At 46.3% G+C, this 22,434-nt stretch overlaps 1 protein-coding gene across 1 annotated transcript in view; it reads left to right on the forward strand.

Annotated features, from left to right (window-relative positions):
• Positions 1 to 22,434, forward strand: part of ADAD1 (adenosine deaminase domain containing 1) — a 225,461-nt gene that overhangs the window by 54,889 nt on the left and 148,138 nt on the right. The window contains exon 3 of the mRNA XM_069743906.1: positions 10,068 to 10,256. Coding sequence (XP_069600007.1) covers positions 10,068 to 10,256 — 189 coding nt within the window. The remainder of the gene's footprint in view (positions 1 to 10,067; positions 10,257 to 22,434) is intronic.

Here is a 22,434-nt window from a genome sequence, read left to right on the forward strand (position 1 = left end):
GGCAACTTTTGCATGTGTTGCAACTTTTGTGCATGTGGCAATTTTTCCGCGTGTGCAAGTTTTGCGTGTGGCGAGTTTTCCATGAGGTGAGTTTTGCACTTGTGGCGAGTTTTGCCTGAGCCTAGTTTTTGCATGTGGCGAGTTTTGCGGGTGGCGAGTTCTGAGCAGCGACTTTTGTGTTTCGACTTTTATGTGGCGAGGTTGGTGTATGTGTGGTGAAATGTGTGCTGAGGGTAATATGTGTTCAAGCACGTGGTAGTGTGTGGCGCATTTTGTGTGTGTGTGTTCATATCCCCGTGTGTGGTGAGTATCCCATGTCGGGGCCCCACCTCGCTCTCACTCTTTAAGTCCCCCTTGTTCACATCTGGCAGCTGTCAATTTGCCTCCAACACTTTTCCTTTCACTTTCCCCATTATGTAGATAGGGGCAAAATTGTTTGGTGAATTGGAAAGCGCGGGGTTAAAATTTCACCTCACAACATAGCCTATGACGCTCTCAGGGTCCAGACGTGTGACTGTGCAAAATTTTGTTGCTGTAGCTGCGACGCCTCCAACACTTTTCCTTTCACTTTTTTCCCCATTATGTAAATAGGGGCAAAATTGTTTGGTGAATTGGAAAGCGCGGGGTTAAAATTTCGCCTCACAACATAGCCTATGACGCTCTCGGGTTCCAGACTTGTGACTGTGCAAAATTTTGTGGCTGTAGCTACGACGTTGCAGATGCCAATCCCGGACATACACACATATACACACACATACACACATTCAGCTTTATATATTAGATTTATAGCACAGGCGGCGGCTGATGAATGCCTCCATCAGCCGCTCCTGCTATCGATGTTATTAGTGGCAGCAGGGGTAGGCTGATCGGAGTAAGGCTGTGTGCACACGTTCAGGATTTCTTGCAGAAATTTCCTGAGCAAAGCTGGACATTTTCTGCAAGAAATCTGCATGCGTTTTTCTCGCGTTTTTGACGTGTTTTTTTTCTGGAGCATTAAATAGCGCGAAAAACCCGCAAAATTAATGAACATGATGCATTTTTTACTGCTATGGGGGTTTTTTTTGCGGAAAAAAAACGCATCATGTGCACAAAAATTGCGTTTTTATAGCAAAAAAATGTGAAAAATCCGCAACGTGTGCACACAGCCTAATAGTACCATCAGCCACTGCCTGCTGTCTTTTCACTGTCTTTATCACTTAAATATAACGCTCATCATTCTCCCCTTTTTGCACAGATTCCTGGCAGAGAGAATGATGAGAGCTGTGTTCAGCACTCGGCGCCGGGGAACAGTACTTTTCACACATCAGTTTTTTGCCGTCAGTCACAATCCGTTGGCTCGACGGATCCGTCAGAGATTGTGAAAAACTTTTTTCGACGGATCCGACTAGCGGATCTGGCTAACTGGATCCTAAATAAATCGTAGCATGCTTCGTTAAAAAAAAAGTTGCCGAATTCCATCATTTAATGGATTCGGGACCCATAGGCTTCAATTCGAGCAAGCGATGTATCCGGAACGGATCTGGCGGCATTAGTCACCGGATTTGTTTTTTTTTCTTCAAAATTTAACTTATTGCGACTGATAGCAAATAATTGATGTGTGAAAGGGGCCTTACTGTAACGTTTCTTCCCTGGCACTCGTCCTTGTGGTACTGATGCAGCACATATGTGCCGCAAGTATTACACGTACACTGACCTCTCCGGTACCGGATGTACCTGGACGTGTGAAAGAGGCCTTATATCGGGTTTTTGTATCTGGCTGCTGTCACACGCTAAAATACGCTTTTTATTGCAAAAAAATAGTTTTTGCATCACAACATTTTGAGCGCTATATTTTCTCCTTCGCTTCATTGGGGTACACATACTGTGGGTGTTATGCTGCCACTAGGAGGCTGGCACTAAGTATTACAAAGAAAGTTAGCTCCTCCACTACAGTATACACCCTCCTGCTGGCTCCCAGAGAACCAGTTCTTGCTTAGTGTCTGTAGGAGGCACACGGACGGTTCTGCTATTCAGACCAAAAACTTTGATTATTTTACTTTTTACATTTTTGATTTTATTTTTTGCAATGGAGGGGTGACAGAACCTTTCAAAGCTCCGATCTCCCCGAACCACCAACAGGCGAGCACGGAGAGTGTAACCTCTCCGTATCCTCTCCTGCGACGTGGGATGCCACGCCTGAGCTGATTCTTAGGGGCGACGGGTCCCTTCAAGGGCACAGATCTCCCCACACCTTTAACGGATGAGCACATGGAGTGTCACCTCCATGTACCCTCTTCCCCAGCCAGACCTATTGCCGGACATTCAGCCCTGTTTCATCCTCAGGGATTAAACCCTTGGATGTACAGAGGCCCACCTAGTGGCGTCCAAGCAGCCTCCACTGCACCACTACGGTTGAAAGCGGATGGTACAAGGAAGCGGATGGTCCCTCTCCACCTCCCTATGAAGGATGGTGGATGGAGGGTTCCTGCACCGTCCAAAAATCAACGGCACCTGACCTGCAACAAAGCGGTCAAGCTCTGCAGCTCCTCACAGCGGGCTCCCCTGACATTCGATCGGTGAGTGACAGGGGTCGGGTTCGGTACGAGGGCTCCTGATGCACTGCGGATACCCAGTGGATATGCGCCGGCCGGAGCTGGAAATTTACTCCCCGGCTGCGGCCGGTGTCCACAACTTTTCTCCCCGGCTTTGGCCTGTTGTAGGCCGCAAGTTGGAAGCTCTGCCCACTTCCTCAGCGCGTTTTCTCTTTTTCTGGCGTCCATTCTCAGGCTTCTGGCTGCGCTCTGCAGACTGGGCTCCAGCAGCGGGAGGATTCTATCTCCGGGCACAGGACAGGGGAAAAAGCTGTGCTGTGATCCTGGGCATCATTTTTTCCCATTGGCCACTTTCCCCGTAGTACATTCTAGGCATTACCCTTCTTCTCATTGGGTGCATTCAGCAGAGCCAGAACATACGGGGGTACTCTGTCTAATACAACCCATACAGTATTTTTTGCCACATGCACCTCTGGTCAGTCCTTGCTATCCCGGGGGCAGAGTAATCTACTCTGTGAAGTATCGGGAGCCCTCCACCGTTACAGATCCTAGCGCACCTAGTCCCACTGAGTGAGTTTTGTTACTGCTGCAGTCCAGGGCCTCACTGACTAAAGCGATTGAGCCCTTCCGGGACCCCTCGACAAGTCGGGGCATCCGCCTGCCTGTGTAACAAGGTCCCTCTTCTACACGGGAACCGTTGGCCTACATGGGCCTATCTCAGGCACAGAATACTAGGACGGATAGAAAACGTACTCATAGTACGTTTCTCGGGCCCTCCTGCACCTCGGCGTCCGTAGGCTCCACTTCTCGCTCCCCGTCACCCACAGGTTTGCAGCGACCAGGACTCTGAATGGAAGTCTGACAATTCTCTCGATCAGAACTCGCCTGAGAATCAAGTGACGGTATATAATCTCTTTGAAGCCGCCAACCAAACCCTGAAGGTGGCCGAATCTCTGTTCCAGCTCACGCGGTATCCTTTAACAGGATTAAACATCTGCATAAGATGTTCACCAACCATCCTGAATTTAGGACATTATTCAGCGGCACAGAAAGAACGCTTCACAGGACAGAAGCCTCTGGTTTTCCTGCATTTGCCAGTTTTTTTCCGGAAAACGGTGGACTCTTTTATTGAGACCGTCATCCACACTCTGTAGGTTGTCGAGGACTCTGGCTCTTCTCTGGATCATGCACTGTCCTTCAAAAGGACTAAATTCCCTCATAGAACATTTGTCAGTCACCCGAATAGGGAGTGTCCGGATAAGCGATGCACTACATAGGATGCCATGCCTGGACTGATTTTTAGAGGCAATGGGTCCCTTAAAGGGCACTGATCTCCCCACACCATTAACAGACGAGCACATGGAGTGTTGCTTCCATGTATCCTTTCCTGCAACCAGGCCTAATGCCGGACACCCAGCCCTGGCCACCCGGGGGCCTGAAGTCTAGAATGTACAAACACACCCCTTTTTGGCATCCGAGCAGCCCCCACTGCATCACCGCTGTTTAGCGAATGATGCAAGGAGACGGACGGTCCCTCTCCACTTTCCTGTTAAGGGGATGGTGGATCGAGGGTTCATCACTCTAACCATACACCGTCCAAAGACAGCAGCGACAGCAAGAGATGGTTTATCCTGACCTGCTGGATGCAGCTGCGCATTCTACCACCCGGCAGTTTTTCTGGGTCAGAGCTCTACCCTTCCTTACCCGCCGCATTGGTAGCTAAAGCAATGGGTTCCTGGTCGGGGACCTTAACTACTTCGATTCAGAACAGTAACCTTCTCCTGCAGACAGTACAAGTGGCCAATCAAATCTCTTGAGCGGTAGACTAAGTGGACGCGGCTAGTTGCTCGGCGCTGTCCGCAGCAAATGCCATTACATTCAGAAGGCCATTATGGCTCAGATGATGGAAAGCGGACTCTGTGTCAAAAAAAGTCTGAAATTACTCTTACCAGAGTGGTCGGTTATTCGATGAAAAGTTGGAACCAATCCAGGCGGGCCCGTTATTTCTTCCCAAGACAGGCTAGACCTCAAAGATCTAGGTTCCAAATAAAAGGACGGGAAAACTAAGACCAATCCTTGACCTCAAACTTCTAACAAATGTGTCAAGGCCCACCATTTTCGGAGGGGGTCCTGCCATTTGGTCATTACCTCAATGGAAAAAGGGTGGCGTTGCCGGCATCCACCGATATTTTGGCTGCTTACCTCCAATTTCTGATGGTTTTCCCCCTTGCCAAAAATTCCTGCGCTTCGCCATTAAGGAAAAGCATTGTCCACGATTTTGCCTTTAGGCCTTGTTACTGCTCCTAGAGTGTTCTCAAGAGTCATGGCGGCCGTCATGTCCATGTCACACTCTTGGGGCGTAGTCGTCCTGCCCTTTCCGGACTAATTTTTAGTCAAGGGACCATCCTTCCTGGACTGCGCTGAGTCTGTCTGTATCACTTGAGAGTCTTTTTCGCCTTGGCTGGCTGATTAACTTAAGCAAGTCTTCCCCATTTCCAGCCCAGCGGATATCCTTTTTGAGGATGGATCCTGGTCCCTTCCAGAGGGTTGCTGTTGCAAGGCCTTGGCCCTCCAACAGGGAGCTTGTGCACTTTGTCACTCGTCCCCTCATTCCATCCGATTTGCTATAAGGGTTCTGGGAAAAATGGTGGCGGCAATGGAAGCAATCACCTTCGCTCAGCTGGTGGCTCTGTGGGTCACACAGGCTCTCAGATGATGGACTCTGAGCTCCTCCCTCAACTTTCGGTTTAACAGTTAGTAGTGACTACCGATTCCAGTCTTCTGGGCTGGGGAGCGTCACCACACTGCTCAAAGCCGCCGGTCATCTCGGGTACTCCCTATCAATGTTTCTGGAGATTCGAGCGCCAGCCCTATAGCAGTTCCACTGTCTTCTGGCGGGTCACCCCATCTGAATTCAATCAGATAGTGCCGCGGCGTACATCAATCATTAAGGGGGTACCCGCAGCCGGGCGGCTATGGCTGGGGTCGCTCACATTCTCTGGTGGAAGTGATCAATCACTCAGTGATCTCGGTGGTGCAGGAAAACTGAGTGGCAGACTTCCTCAGCCACCAAGGTCTTGCCTTTGGCGAGTGGGAACTTCATCCGGAAGTCTTCCAAAAGATCTGCTTTTGCTGGGGAACTCCGGATGTAGATCAGATGGCGTTCAGACTGAATGCCAAAGCACTCGAGTTCATAGTTCGGTCTCGAGATCCAAAAGCCATCGCAGTGCATGCTCTGGTTCTCTGTGGTGTCAATTCCGCTTCCCCTCTTTCGCCATTTCTGAGAGTCTTTAAAAAGCGGAAACTGTCCCACTGTTCCCGGGCGATCCGGACTGACCTAGTACAATTTGTCGCCGTCTTTCTCTGGCGATTGTCAGATCGTCCAGATCTGCTCTACAGGGACCGTTTTGTCGCTAGATGCCAGGGGTCCCGTGTTTCTCAACTTGGCTGTTGAATCCTGGGTTCTGACTCAGGCGGGACTCTCACAACATCAGCGACTAGTGCTTGTAAGCCCACCTCAGTACGCATTTTGCTTGGGGCAGGGATCTTGGATGCCTTCCCCATTTTTAGTTTCAAAACAATCTGGGTTCAGGCCGGGCGCTCAGCTCGCCGAAAGTCCAGATTTTGGCCTTCTCGGTCTTATTGCAACAAAATGGCAACTAAGGACTTTCACGCAGGGAGTTTTACATGAGGTACTTCACTATCGCATAGTGCTAGATCTTGGTGACCTTAACTGGTGCTGGGGGTCTTACAAGAGACTCCTTTTGATCCGTTTCATGATGTTGCTGACTTTACTGTCATGGAAGGTCGCCTTTTTTCGTGGCGGTCACATCATTCAGGCGAGTTTTTGGAGCTAGCCACTCTAATACTTAATGTGAGCCTCATAGTGGCAGCAGCAATCCCCCAATGATTGGCTCGGAGAAAAGGATTTTACGGTGAGTACACAAAAATCCCTATTTTTCCATATTTTGACCCGCAGTCATGTGAGGTCTTGTTTTTTGCTGGACGAGTTGATGTTTTTATTGGTACCGTTTTCTGTCATGACATTTTTTGATCGCTTTCTATTCTGATTTTTGGGAGGCAGAATGAACAATAAACATCAATTCATGAATTTCTTTTGGGGATGGAGGGGTTTCGCCTTTTTGTGTGTGGTAAAATTGATAAGGCAGTTTTATTCTTCGGGTCAGGGCAATTACAGCGATATCACATTTATATCTTTTTTATGTTTTCGCACTTTAAAACAATTAAAACTATTTTATAGAAAAAATAACTTTTTGCAACTGAGCGCTATAACTTTTTTTTATTTTTCTGCTGATGGACCTGTATGGTGGTTTGTTTTTTGTGCGGGACAAGATGACGTTTTCAGCAGTACCATTTTTATTTATATCTGTCTTTTTGATAGCGTATTATTACACTTTCTGTTCGATGGTATGATGATAAAGCATTGTTTTTTGCCTTTTTTATGGCATTCATTAAAGGAGTTAACTAGTGGGGCAGTTTTATAGGTCTGGTTGTTGGGGACGCGGCGATACCAAATACGTGTACTTTTATTGTTTTGTGTTTTGTTTTGTTTTTTCATTCAAATATTTATTTTTTAGAGCTAGAATGTACATTATTTATTTTTTTATATTTTTTTCAAACTTTTTTTTAACTAGGGCCTCTTTCACACTTCCGTCGCAATGCGTCGTTTTGAAAAAAAAAACGGATCTTGCAAATGTGCCCGCAGGATCTGTTTTTTCCCATAGAATTGTATTAGCGACGGATGGCCACACGTCGCATCCGTCGTGCGACGGATTCGTCGTGTTTTGGCGGACCGTCGTCTGGAAAAAATGTTCAATGTAACGTTTTTTTGTCTGCGTCGGGAAAACGTGTCGCGACGGATCCTGCGGCATGCAGAAGTATGAATAGAATGGAAGTCTATGGACATTTCATCACATCAAATCTTTTTTTGCAGGCTGATAGCTTCTATAACATGGAGATGAAGCAGCATCTGCATGCTATAGAAACTGTCAGCCTTCGCATGATCAGCAAGTCTCCTAGCTCTGGTGACCCGGATGTCGTCGGCTGACAACCGGCGGCGATCACCAGCACACCCGATGACGTAATGATCCGTCCATGGTCAAATAGACCCAGGGCACATGGACAGATCATTAAGTTCATTGTCTGAAATGGATTAAAAACCTAACCAAGCTTTGCTGTTCACAACAACTTTATCCCTGTTTGGTGTGTTACTAAGGCCTCTTTTTCACATTTCTGTCTTTTTAGATCCGTCGCAATCCATCGTTATGGGCAAAAAATGGATCCTGCAAATGTGCTTGCAGGATGCGTTTTTTGCCCATATCTCTTGTATTAGCGACGGATGGGCACACGTCGCGTCCGTCGTGCGACGGATCCGTCATGTTTTGGCAGACGCGACGCACAAGAAACGTTCAATGTAACTTTTTTTTGTGCGTTGCCTCCGCCATTTTCGCCAGCGCATGCGCTGCTGAAACTTCGCCCCCTCCTCCCCAGACTGCAGAATGGACAGCGGATGCATTGAAAAACTGCATCCGCTGCCCACGTCGTGCAGTAATTTCACGTCTGTCGGCCCGACGCATAGCGACGGGCCCGTACCGACGGAAATGTGAAAGAGGCCTTAGTTTTCATGATGCTGTTTGATCCCTAATCTTCTCAAACAAACCCCTGAGGCTTTCACAGAACAGCTGTAGTTATACTGAGAATAGAATAAAAGTGTACTCAAATTTACCAATTATATGACTTCTAGAGGCAATTGGTCATTCAGGATTTTCATTTTGGGGTATCTGACTACAAAGGGCTAAATACAAATGCGTGTCACGATTTTCAGATTTATATTCTTAAAATAATTAAACCATGTATCATTTCTCTTACATTTCACAAATACTTGCTACTCTTTGTTGGAATAACACATAAAATACCAATAAAAAAATGTGGAAAGCCTGTAAGGAGTATAAATACTTTTTCAAAGCACACTGTATTTATTCAAATATTTTCACAAAATAATACTTTTAGGCCATGTTCACACGTTGCGTCGGGTCCCTGCGGGTTCTCCCGCAGCGGATTTGATTAATCTGCAGGGCAAAACCGCTGCGGTTATCCCTGCAGATTTATCACGTTTTGTCCTGCGGTTTCCGCTGCGGGATTTCCTACTATTGATGCTGCATATGCAGCATCAATAGTAATGTTAAAAATAAAAAAATAATTATATACTCACCCTCCGACATCCCGATCTCCTCTGAGCTGCAGGCGGCGGTCCGGTTCCAAAGATGCTGTGCGAGAAGGACCTTCGTGACGTCACGGTCATGTGACCGCGACGTCACCGCAGGTCCTGGTCGCATAGCAAACCTGAGACCGGACGGCTGCGTGCAGCGCTGAGAGGTGAGTATATCATTATTTTTTATTTTAATTCTTTTTTTAACCACAAATATGGTTCCTGGGGCCTGGAGGAGAGTCTCCTCCCCTCCACCCGGGTAGCAACCGCACATTATCCGCTTACTTCCCGCATGGTGGGCACAGCCCCATGCGGGAAGTCAGCGGATCAATGCATTTCTATGGGTGCAGAATCGCAGCGATTCTGCACAAAGAAGTGACATGCTGCGGGTTATAAACCGCTGCGTTTCTGCACGGTTTTTCCTGCAGCATATGCACAGCAGTTTGCGGTTTCCATAGGGTTTGCAGATTACTGTAAGCGCAATGGAAACTGCTGCGGACCCGCAGCATCAAAATCGCCGCGGTTCCGCGGTAAAAACCGCAAAGTGTGCACATAGCCTTACAGTGTATTTAGTAGTTGGGTGCAAATAATATTGACTACAGCTGTGTAATCATTCAGTAAATATTATTTATTTTTATGTCTTTTATATTCTGACAGATTCAAGTTTTGCTTTATCTAATTTTTATTTTCAAGAGTAGAACTGCTTTCTCCATGTACTTAAGAGTTAAAGAGGTACTCTGGGGAGATAAGAAAAAATTCTGTACAGTCCCTGCATTCATAAACTATAAAGATGAGATGCTCAGTGCACTTCTATTATCTTCTGAACGCTGCAGGCCTCCCCGTCTTGGAAAATGGGTCACCCAAGATTGTGAAGCTCCCTATTGCAACAACCAGTGCGAGAAGAGGGGTCTGTCCTGCTCCTGGGTTTTAGTAGCAGCAGCCAGCCCCCTGATGTGTCCTTCACTGTAGCATGTAACGAGGGGGTGAGTCCTTCCCACCCCTCCACCCATCTCCCTTGAGTACCCCTTTTAAGAACTTCTGGGAATAATCACACTCCTGTATTATGTGGACAAGAATGCTCGGACTTTCTGGTGGTTCTCTGACCACTGCATAGAAATTCATGTTGTCACTCTCGGGTCAGGAGAGTTGTCGGCCATTCCGAACATTGCTTGTGATCCTCATAAGAATTATACGGTTGTGAAAATTTTCCCTTAAACATTCGCTCTTCCTCCCTTTCCATTGTCTTGATATTCTAGTCTGTCTCACACCTGTGTTTCCTCTCACTCTTGTATAACCAATTTATCCAGGGAACTGTCCTGAACCATTTTTGGCAGAGATGATTCTACGTCCACCAAAATTGTCAGTGGCACCTAAAAAAATTCCGAAAGAGTTCATTATGAAGTATAAACTTGGGGAATTTAATTCAGTTTCTGCTTTACACCAATTTGCACAAATGCAGCGAATGGAACTTGAGCTTAAAGAGACCGTAACCACAGGTGAGAATTTCCAAGTTTAAATCTTTAGACAATATGATTTTTTATGTATTCTTGTGTAGTTAGTGTATGATGTGTTATACAATTTTGGCCAAAAGTTTAAATTCTTAACACAAATTTAGTTTTTCACAAAGTTCAGTGCTTCAGTGTTTTTTAGATGATTTTTCTAACCAGATGTTTCTATGTTTAATTCCTTCACCCAGAAGCCTGTTTTCACCTTCCTGACGAGGTCAAATTTTACATTTCTTACCAGTGTGACTTTATGCGGAAATAACTTTGGAACACTTCAATGGATCCTAATGATTCTGAGGTTGTGTTTTTGTTTTTTTTTTGTGTGAGACCTTGAACTTCATATTAGTAGTAAAGTTAGGTCATTTTTTATGCTTATTTGTGAAAATATCAGAACTTGGGTAAAAATTTCTTGATTTTTAAAATTCTACATTTTATGATGTTACGCGAGAGAGTAATATCACACAAAATAGTTACGGTAATAACATTTACAACAGGTCTACTTTACATCAACATCATTGTTGAAACATTTTTTTTTTTTTTTTTTTAGTAAGTTAGAATAGTTTAAGATTATCATCCATTTTTTTAGGAGCCACGTCATGTATGAAGATACTTTGAGGGACCTATGTGACAGAAAATACCTAAAAGTGACACCATTTTAAAAACTGCATCCCTTAAAGTCCAAAAACCACATGCAAAAAGTTTCTTTTCCCACGCATTTTTTGTAGCCCCAGTTTTTTTTTATTTTCTTAAGGAGAAATTAATCCCCAAAGTTTGTTATACAATTTCTCCTGAGTACACAGGCAGTATGTGTTGGGAAACTACTGTTTGGGCACGGCAGTGTTCGGAAGGGAAGGATTACCGTTTGACTTTTGGAATACTAAATTGGATGTAATTTAAAGCAGATGCCATGTCATCTTTGCAGACTTCCTGATGTGTTTAAAACTGTGGCAGTGACCCTATTTTGGAAACGAGATCCTTCAAGGAATTATCTAGACGTTTGGTGAGCACCTTGAACCCACATATGCTTCACAGAATTTTACAACGTTGAACCGTGAACATGGAAGTGCCAAAATAAAAGAACCCCCCACAAGTGACCCTATATTGGAATTAATATAATGTTTTCCTAGTGTGTAAATTTTATAATGATTGCATGTGTGAGTTTTGTACATCAGATTGGCATAGGTGTTGTGTAGAGTGCATCAGGTTGGCATACTGAAGTTGTATATAGAGTGCATCCAGTCATGCAATAAATTAGAGTAAGTCAGAATTAATTTTATAGTCCAGGGATTGGTGGAAACATTCATTTATGCACAGACCAGGTTTGTTGGTGCATGTGTCACACTGAAAAATTGTATCCTTTCTTTTCCCCCCCTTTTGTAACAGACTTTGCGTTTTTCTTTGTGACCTTCCTTTCTTTCCAGATTGGAGACCTCACGGGAAAATGTTGCCCTGATACTATACGGGCCTATTCAGTTCCAGAAGTACTGGACCCTTCCCCTTCTGATAAGCAAATGTTGGGGCCTTAATCACAACCTCCATTAACTGAAGGAATGTTCCAGTCTTGCTTGCACATCATGATAGCATGTACTGTAAGCGTTCTACATTGCCATCTGTACATGTGCACGGCCAGCTTTTTGTAAAACCCCTTGGCTTACCTCATGGCCCTACAGGGCTGGAGGACTTGATATCAGAGATCAACTCCTCCATGTTCTTATTGTACTCCAGGACACATTCTGGCTTGGTGATCTGTGTAGTGGTACCTCATACAGCGGTGGGGTTGCTGCGATTACCATGTATTGTTGTCAAGAAAAGGATATTCCTTTTGTACTTGACCACTAGCATGTTGTCGGTACATTGGGCTCGGCTCTCTCCCTTTATGAGCAGCTGCCCAGTTAGCGTCCTAGGGAGGCCTCTCTGATTTTTGCACACAGTACTGCATGCTGCAGTAGCTGTCAGAGGGATTTGAAGAATGGGATGCTGGTGTAGAAGTTATCTACGCAGACGTGTTAACCCTTATCTATAAGTGGATGCAATAATTCCTACACAATTTCCCCACTCGCTCCTGAGGACAGGTGGACATTTAGGGGGTTAATACCAGGTGTCCCTCCCTTCATAAACACCAAACCTATGTACCCTGAGGTACACTCGCACAGCTTGTACTTTTTAAATTCTGCACCTGTCCCTCTTACTGGTCACATATTGCCGGCACGTAAGCCTTCCCTTGAAGTGTATTAGGGATTCATCCCTTTGTGGGATGTACACCTCAGCAAACTTTTTGCTACAGGGCTCCAATTAGCATGTGACAAAGTGGGGTTTTGGGCAAGAAACCTCCTCCCAAGCCGAACACCCCCCACCCCCGTGGCGACGAGTCTCGGTGCTCTGGTGTTAGAAACAATAGGCATCTTCCTCGGGTCACCGTGTAACATGTTGTGAAGGGGTTTAATAAAATACAATTATAAGTATTTCATAAGTATTTACAGTGTGGACTATTTTTCAAGACTTATTCAATACACCTTGCCAAACTGATATCACAGACTGGACAAAATCAGGACTGATGACAACCCATTGTCTAATCAGTACATAGTTTCACAATTTGTGTTTTTCTTCACCCTCTTGTTGAGGATTGACCACAGTTTCTCAATAAGATTCAGGTCTGGGGAATTTCCTGGAAGTGGACCCAAATTTTCAAAGTTTTGTTCACCGAACCACTTACTTATTACTTTGCCTTGTGTCATGGTGCTCCATCATGCTGGAAAATGCATTGTTCATCACCAAATTCCTGCATGATCGTTGAGAGACGCTGATCTTGCAGGATGTTTAGATACCATTCTTTATTCATGGCATTGTTCCTAGGGTAAATTTTTAGTAAGCCCATTCCCTTGCATGAAAAACAACCCAACACATGAATGGTCTCAGGATGACGTACTCCTGCAACAATACTTGACTTATGGTCGGTCCTCTCATCTTTTCTGTGCAATAAATTTTCAGATATCCTAAACAGCATGATGTTTTTTGTGGAGAAAAGGTTGTTTGTCGCTGTTAATAATAATAATAATCTTTATTTTTATATAGCACTAACATATTCCACAGCGCTTAACAGTTTGCACACATTGTCATCGCTGTCCCCGATGGGGCTCACAATCGAAATTCCCTATCAGTATGTCTTTGGAATGTGGGAGGAAACCGGAGAACCCGGAGGAAACCCGCGCAAACACGGAGAGAACATACAAACTCCTTGCAGATGTTGTCCTTGGTGGGATTTGACCCCAGCGCTGCAAGGCTGCAGTGCTATCCACTGAGCCACCGTGCTGCCCTATATACACTATATTATGCATAAGTCTTTTATATATGTCGGCATTTTCCGTCCTTTCTGACACAAGGCCAGCATCCCCCTCACTGTACGTGCAGATGCATTGTCACCTGCCTGCTGCCATTCCTGAGCAAGCTCTGTAGTGGTTTTGAACAGATTCCATAGCTGAACCCTGTTTTTAGAAAACTGCCTTGGTTGAAAATGAGAAGGTCGATTGGCGCAACCCTAGTCCACTGTTTACGTTAGTTCTGAGAGGAGTCTTAATAGCTGTCTATAAATATCTCAAGGGCTGTCACATTGTAGAAGGATCATCTTTATTCTCATTTGCACAAGGAAGTAATGGGATGAAACTGAATGGGAGGAGACACAGATTGGATATTAGGAAAAACGTTTTGACAGTGAGGGTGATTGCCACGAGAGGTGGTGAGTTCTTCTTCCATGGAAGTTTTCAAACAGAAGCTAGACAGACATCTGTCTGGCATGATTTAGTGAATCCTGCTTTGAGCAGGGGGTTCGACCAGATGACCCAAGAGGTCCCTCCCAACGCCATCATTCTATGATTCTCTGGCTGTGAATTGGAGCTGAGTAAATTTTCTTTTGCCTCCAGTATCACAGACTCTGCTTGTGATTTGTCAGGCTGGTGCGTTGTCACCTGTAGGTCACACAGATGAAGTCAAAGCTGACTAATCAAATGCCACACAGAGGAACTTGAGAGCGTAGGAAATTTGCAGAGCTCCTGTCCACGGCCAGAGAGTGTCTTTTAACCTGGGTTGCGCAAAGCGATACTCATCTCTAATCCTGGAACTTGGGCTTCCCGAAATCTTTCACAACAATTTAAACCGCTCTCTATGAAGTTGTTGATGAACCAATTAATGTTTTTTGTAGGGGCCGTCTTACAAGCAGCAGAGATATCCTTACCTGTAAAGCTTTTTTGAAGTGAATCAATTATGACAGCACATGTTTCCTTGAAGATAATCGTGGTTAACAAAAGACCATGATTTCAAGCATCAGCCCCTTTTTAAAGCAACAAGTCTGCTCTTTTAATTCAGTCAGCATGATAGTAGCTGAATTATCTTTGCCCACACTCTCCTAAGCTAATGCAATCACTAAAATCATGTAAACAGGTCATTTTGTGACCGGACCGAAATTCAGATGACATGTTTTTTTGTTTTTAATTTTCATGACAATGAATGACTTTGCAATATTTTACTCTTCATCTGATCTCTCTTCATATCAATATAGAGTTAATGCAAATTGCCACTATTATTAATACTGAAGCAGAAAACTTTGTGAAAACCAATATTTGTGTCAGACTCAAGTATTGCCAATGACTTTAGAACACTGAAATAAAAGCTAATGGTTTGGGGTATTTGACTGTATAGTCTTCTCAGCTCATTACAAGAATTATACACACTTTGCGTTTGGAATTTTTTCTCTGCTTAGCAGGATGCATTGGCAGTACTATAGAAAGTGCACTATAAGGGTAAGTTCACACAGGGCGTTTTTGCTGCATTTTTTTTCTGCAGCAAAACCTGATCATCTTGGCAGGAAAGAAGCTGCACCAAAAACGGAGGTTTAGGTGCATTTTTTGGAGTTTTTTTTTTTTCCATGCGTTTTTTTTTTTCCTCTTCGTGCATGCCAATAAAGTTGAGTGCACACAAAGAAAAAAACAACTTCCTGTTGATAGAATGAATAGATAGATTGATAGAATTAATGAATAGATAGATTGGTAGATAGAATAGATACATTACCTGCGGTATCCTCTTCCCCGGCATTTTCCCACGCTGTAGAGGTTCCCTCCGGTCAGGCAGTGAGGGAGCACAGGCTCAGTGACGTCACCGCTAGTTACTGAGCCTGCGCCCGCTCCGTCTCATTCATTTCCCATTCGCTTACAGCCGGGAGCGGTCACGTTAGCAGCCCTCCCGTTTGTAAGCTTTATCTCCCCCAAATTCTGCATGGGACACTCGTTAGATCGGACTACGACGGATCAGGGAGTATACTTTATTTTATTTTTATTACAGAAGATCAAGGGCTTCGCTTTGGAACGGCAGAACAATAAAAATATGGTCAAAACTGTGTTGTTTTATTTCAGTAAAAGACTTTTTTCTGTGTGTGTGTGTTTATTTTACCCTTCAATTACTATAGGATTAGTAATGGATAGGTGTCTTATTGTCGCCTCTCCATTACTAACCGGCTTAATGTCACCTTAGGCTGGGTTCACAATGTGTTGAACCCGCCCGTCTAACGGACTACGTTACACCGCGGCATAACGCGGTGTAACGTAGTCCGTTAATGCCGCCATTGTATTCAATGACGGACGCATTGCTAGCGCACGCCCACAACGGGCGTGCGCTAGCGATGTGCCGTCATTGAGTGACGGACCCTGAGACATGGGCTGCAGCGTTTCCGGGTCCGTCACCGCTAGCGCAGATAGAGCTAGCAGATGCTCTATCTGCGCTAGCGCACTGCCTATACGGCACTTGCGTTAATAGCAGCCCGTTAACGTATGTGTTGAACGGGCTGCTATTAACGCAGTGTGAACCTGGCCTTGCAATAGGAAGGTGACATTAACCCCTCATTACCTGACATTGCTTGTCACCTCTACAGGGCAAGTGGGAAGAGTCGGGCAAAGCGCCAGAATAATAGATGCGCCTTTTCTGGGCAGCTGCGGGCTGCTTTTTTTTAGGCTGGGGGGGGCCTAGATCTATGGCCCCTTACCAGCCTGAGAATACCAGCCCCCAGCTGTGAGCTTTAGCAAGGCTGGTTGTGAAAATTGGGGAGGGACCCCACACAGTTTTTTTAATTATTTAAATTAAAAAAGCGTGAGGACCCCTCTATATTCTTGATAACTAGCCTTGCTGAAGCACACAGCTGGGGGTTGCAGCTGTGAGTTTTGTCTGACTGGTTATCAAAATTAGGCCAAGATCACACTACAGCGAGATACGGCCGAGTCTCGCAGGTTAAAAATGAGCTCTGGCACCGGCACTCCGGAGTGGAGCATGCAGCTCCATGTTTTGCTATGCGGCTGCAAGCTCCTCTCCGGAGTGCCGGTGCCAGAGCTTGGTTTTAACCTGCGAGACTCGGCCGTATCTCGCTGTGTGTGATCCCGGCCTAAGGGGGAACCCACGCCGGGTTTTTTTTTTTTTAATTTTAGAGCAGGAGCGGCAGATGAATACTCCCATCCGCCACTCCTGCTCTCACTGTACTTCGCGACTGTAGGTGTCAGATGATGGGAGCGGTAGTCCCATCAGCTGACACCAGTGATCGGAGGTGAGTTTACACCTCCGATCACAGCTGTCTTCTGACCGGAGAGCCACGGCTCTCTGACCGGCGGGGAGGATTTCCCCGCCAATCAGAAGCGGCGTTTGCCACGCTGTCATGCATATGACAGCGTGTCAAACACTAATGTCGGACCCCCCATTCAAGTGAAAAACGCTGAAAGAAATGACATGCCCTATGTCAAAACAACGCTGCAAAGCACAAAATACTGATCAAACAAAAACCAAATGTGTGTGCATGAGATTTCTGAAATCTCATAGGCTTTGCTGGTACGTAAAAAAAAAAAACTAGCATAAAAAAGCAGCAAAAAACGCCCTGTGTGAACTTACCCTTATAAGTTTTATTCTTTTGACATGTCCCACCTTAAATTGTAGTGAAATTGTAGATATTTAAAGATGATTATCACTTTCTCTCATTATTCCTTCGTGCAGATTTCAGATGTCTGTTGAAAAAAAAAAATGAATTTAATATTTGCTCTCGAGTTTTTTTGTAAGACTGTTTCAAGGGCTTTATCTTTTATAAATGGTTCAACCATAGAGTTAGCTGTATAGGCAAGCATATGTGAATAAATGATTACATCCCCCTAAGATCCTAACTTGGGTACCAAATTTATAAATTAAAGGGAGTTTGTCAACAGGTTCTCTTTTAAGTACATTACAAAGTTTACTAGTAATGGTGCTAACTTCTCTCACGCTTCATTGGGGGACACAAGAAACCATGGGTGTATGCTGCTGCTGCCACTAGGAGGTTGACACTATCCAAAAAAAGGGTTAGCTCCTCCCCAGCAGTATATACCCACCAACTGGCAGAAAGTTAATCAGTTTTAGCTTGGTGTCAGTAGGAGGTGGACACGGGCTGTCCTCAGCCCTGTATCTACCTTTAGGTTTTGTTGGGTTTATTGATCTCTTTTTCAGATTCGGCTTGTGATCTGGGCGATGAAGTGTAATTAATTACTGTGCTCTCCCCCCTAGAGACCGCGAGCAGAGTGTGGGAATACGTCAGTACTGTACCCTCTCATATCTTAACACTTAACTTGTGTTTGGGACATCCGCAAGACCAAAGATGCCGCCCGGTCCTGGCGAATACCGCCCTGTGCCGCCCGCCCTCCGTAGTCGGTCGTTCAAGGGATAGGAAGACTGAATTGCTACCCGATGGCTACCAGAGACAAGCAGTGGCTCCGAGGTCTGCATACCAGTCCGTCTTCCAGCGCCAGTTCTGTGAAGAGGAATTCGAATCTGCAGGACACGTATTCCATGCAGCAGACAGTGGGTTCAATTTATTTAAAAAAAAAAATAAATAAAATATATATATATATATATATATATATATATATATATATATATATATATATATATATATATATATATATATATATATATATATATATATATATATATATATATATATATATATATAGTTATTCAAGAGGTCCTGACCAGGGGTTACAAGCATCCGTTGTAGAGAAAAAAAGGGACCGTTTCCGGCTCCCTCGGCCATCTGCAGCGTCCTCCACGCCCTCCCCCTGTGGTTCCCCAGCTCAAATTTAGCTCCCGGCTCCATTCTAGGCCTACTACAGCCGCCAGCCATCCAATCGCACGCTCCGACGCTCAGCCACACCCACCCCCTCTGGCCTATCAGCGCGGCCCTCTACTGGCCTGGCATCTGTGCGCCTTTTTCCTGCAGACCTGGCTACATTGCGCGCCTCCCTACCATAGAGCGGGAAATTTGCGCGCTCTACAGGCTCCACCCACGATCTGGCGCCATCTCCACGCCGCTCTGCAGCCTGTCACACCACAACTTTCGCACTCCATCTACCTTCCTGCTACCTCTGCAGCTTTGCCTGTTAGTCTGCTCCAGCCAGGATCCAGGTCTGTATGCTCTGTCACTGAGGGGTCGGCTCTCATTCCTGGCAGATCTACCCTGGCACTTAGTTCCCCTCTCTTTCTTATATGTCTAACTCCAGGGAGCCTCACTCCCACCCTCCTCCCATTGTAGCACACTTCACATGCTCCTCCTGTAAAAAGATGTTTCCCTCTGGTCAGACCTCACCTCTCTGCCATAATTGAAGATTGTCTAATATGTCTTCCCAGGAGCCCCCCACTTCTCGCAATGAGAGTGCACCCCTTCCCGAGTGGGTGACATCTCTATCTGTCGGTAGCTGACCTAACCAAGGTGTCTCAGACTTTGGTCTCGGTTTTGGAACAGCTTCCTAATCCTGCACCTGCTAGCGGGTCTCGGTTTCCCCCCTCGGATACTATTAACCCCCCGCATACCCAAAGGAATTCCCCTCTCAGGAAGTCCAGAACTTCAAAAAAAGCGCACCTGCGTTAGCTCATCATCCAGCTCGACATCTCCATAAATTAAGCACCCTTCCCGGGTCTTTGCCAACCATGATGAGTTCAACAGGACCTTCGCGGTGGAATGGCAGCACCCAGGCAAGCGTTTCCAGAGGAAAAAAAAATGCATGAGCGTCCTGTATCCTTTTCAGCCTGATCTGCTTAACAAATGGGCAGTGTCTCCTTCGGTAGCCCCTCCGGTCTCTCGGCTGGCCACAAAGACCTTCCTCTGTCGGACAGTTCCTCTCTAAAGGAACCCTCCGACCGACACAGAGTCTCTGGCCGTCCATCTCCGCTAAGTTATCGTCGCCACGGCCCCGGCCGACAAGTTGACAGGTCTGGCGGACCAGATCAGCCAGGCGGGAAAATATCTTTTGTCCGCGTCTCTTGACCCAGCTGCCTGCTCAGCCATAGCAGCCGGCAACATCATCACTGTCCGCAGGGTCCTGTGGCTTAAAGCCTGGAATGTGGACTCCGCTTCAAAGAAGTCCCTCACAGGTCTTCCCTTCCACAGTTCTCGCCTATTTGGAGAAGAGCTGGAGAAGATCATCTCCAATGCCACGGGAGGGAAAGGTACGCTTCTACCACAACAGAGAGTTAAGCGTACACCCCATCGCACAGTTCCTTTTCACTCCTTTTGGAGGTTTCAACCACAGAGTAACCCCTGACAGGACAAGTCCCCAGTGCATCAACAAAGGAAAGAACCCTTCTTTAAGCCAGCCCCGACCTGGCATTCAAGTCCTACCCAACGCTGGTCTTCCAGGTCAGGCACCAACAGAGTTTCATCAACATGTTGGGTGGCCCCCCACCTGGGAAGTTTTTCAGGGTGGGCGGTCGTCTCTTTCAGTTTCGGGACGAGTGGCTATCTGTAGTCGGCGACGCCTGGGTCCGAGACGTCCTCTCCTACGGTTACAAGATAGTTTTTTTTCGAGTCCTGTCCACCGATTAATACCTCTCTCTCGTTCCAGGTTTTTCCAAAGCTATCGACTCCCTGCTCAAGACCGGTGTCATCGTTTCCGTTCCCACACGAGAGCGCTTCTCAGGTTTATATTCCAACCTGCTTGTGGTTTCAAAGAAGGATGGTGCTCAGTTTATCCCATTCTGGACCTCACGTTCCTGAACAAATATGTGCGACTGCGTCACTTCAAGATGGAGTCCCTTCGATCTGTGATAGCCTCCATGGAGCCAGAGGAATTCCTTTGCTCGGTGGACATTCAAGATGCCTACCTGCACATTCTCATTTTTCCCCCACACCACAGATTCCTTTGTTTCGCCATTCAGGGGCTTCACTTCAAATTCACAGCATTGCCGTTTGGCTTGGCCACCGCCCCCATAGTTTTTACCAAAGTAATGGTGACAGCGATGGCCATTCTACGCAGCAGGGGCGGCATCCTCATCATTCCTTATTTAGATGACATCCTATTCAAGGCCGCAACCGCCTCTGCGTGTCAGGAGAGTCTGCAGATCACCCTGGACACTCTCGCTTGGCTGGGCTGGATTGTCAACACCGCAAAGTCCTCTCTGATCCCGGTCCAACGTCTTTTTTTTTTCTTCTGGGAATTCTCTTCGACACCGCTCAAGCAAAGATATTCCTACCCAAGGAAAAATCGCTAGCTCTCATGCACGGAGTACGATCTCTCAGAGGTTACTCTCTCCGATCCCTCCACTTCTGCATGAGCCTACTAGGCAAGATGGTTGCTTCAATGGAAGCAGCTCTGTTTGCCCAGTTTGACACGCGTTCCTCTCCAACTCTTCCTTCTGGCGAGATTGGACAAGTCGATCCATTCCCTGGATCAGGTGGTCTAGATTCCACCAAGCATAAAACAGTCCCTAATATGGTGTGTGTGTTCCCAGTCGATCCATCTCGGGAGGTCCTTCCTTCCTATTTGTTGGAAGATAGTAACAATGGCTGGGGTGCAGTGTTCCTTCTCGGCTGGGGGTGCGGTGTTCCAAGATTTGACGGGCCAGGGTCGGTGGTCAGCTCAGGAATCTTCCCTCCCTATCAACATTCTGGAACTCCGAGCAATATTTCTTTCCCTGCTACATTGGCAGGAGCTCCTTCATGGATGTCCAGTCTGACTGACAACGCCACGGCGGTGGCATGCGTCAACCACCAAGGGGGAACTCGAAGTCGGGCAGTGATGTCAGAGGTCGCTTGGATCTTGTCTTGGGCCAAGCAGAATGTTCCAGCAATTTCCGCGGTGCACATACCAGGAGTCGAAAACTGGACTGCAGACTTTCTCAGCTGAGAGGGGCTCGCTGCAGGCGAATGGTCTCTGAATCAGTCGGTCTTTCACAGGATCTGCCTCAGATGGGGGACTGGGGACATCGACCTAATGGCATCCAGACTCAACCACAAAGTTCCTCAGTTCGTGTCCAGATCACGCGAACCCCCCCAGCGAACGGATTTGATGCGCTAGCGATATCCTGGGTACAGTTCTCCCTTACGTACCTATTTCCACCTCTACCGCTAATCCCCAGGGTAGTCAAAAAAAATAAAAATAAAAGAGGGAATTTCCGTAACCCTCATCGCCCCGGATTGGCAACGAAGACCCTGGTACTCGGAGTTGGTCAACCTCCTAGCGTACACGCCGTGGAGACTTCTGGATCTCCCGGACCTTTTGTCACGGGGGCCCCGCTTCCACCAGAGTTCTCAGTCGCTCAATTTAACAGCATGGCTGTTGAAGCCGCGGTTTTGAAATCAGCTGGGCAAGGAAGCCTTCCTCTTTCTGAATTTACCACCGAACATGGAAAGCATATTTCCTATGGTGTGAAGCTCACCAAATCGCTCCAATGGGTTTTCATCTCCCATCCATCCTGTCTTTTCTGTAGTCTGGTCTGGAGTCCGGACTGCCCCTTACTTCTATTAAGGGACAAGTTTTGGCTCTGTCTGTCCTGTTCCAAAGGAATTTGGCAGCTCAAAACGTTCATCCAGGGAGTCGCTCACTCCGTTCCCCCAGTGGAACCCTGGGATCTTAATTTGGTACGTGATGTCTTACAGGAGTCTCCGTTTGAACCACTGCGTGAGATCTTTCACATTCCTTTCCTGGAAGATCACTTTCCTGGTCGCTATCACTTCAATTAGACAAGTCTCTTAGCTAGCAGCGCTCTCTTGTCGTTCTCCTTACCTGATCTTTCAACAGGACAAGGTGGTCCTATGTCCGGTTCCATCCTTTCTTCCCAAGGTGGTTTCCGGTTTTCATCTGAATGAGGACATTGTGCTTCCATCTTTTTGTCCATCCCC

The sequence above is a fragment of the Ranitomeya imitator genome, chromosome 1 (assembly GCF_032444005.1).
Source record: "Ranitomeya imitator isolate aRanImi1 chromosome 1, aRanImi1.pri, whole genome shotgun sequence".
In the NCBI taxonomy this organism is placed as follows: Eukaryota; Metazoa; Chordata; class Amphibia; order Anura; family Dendrobatidae; genus Ranitomeya; species Ranitomeya imitator.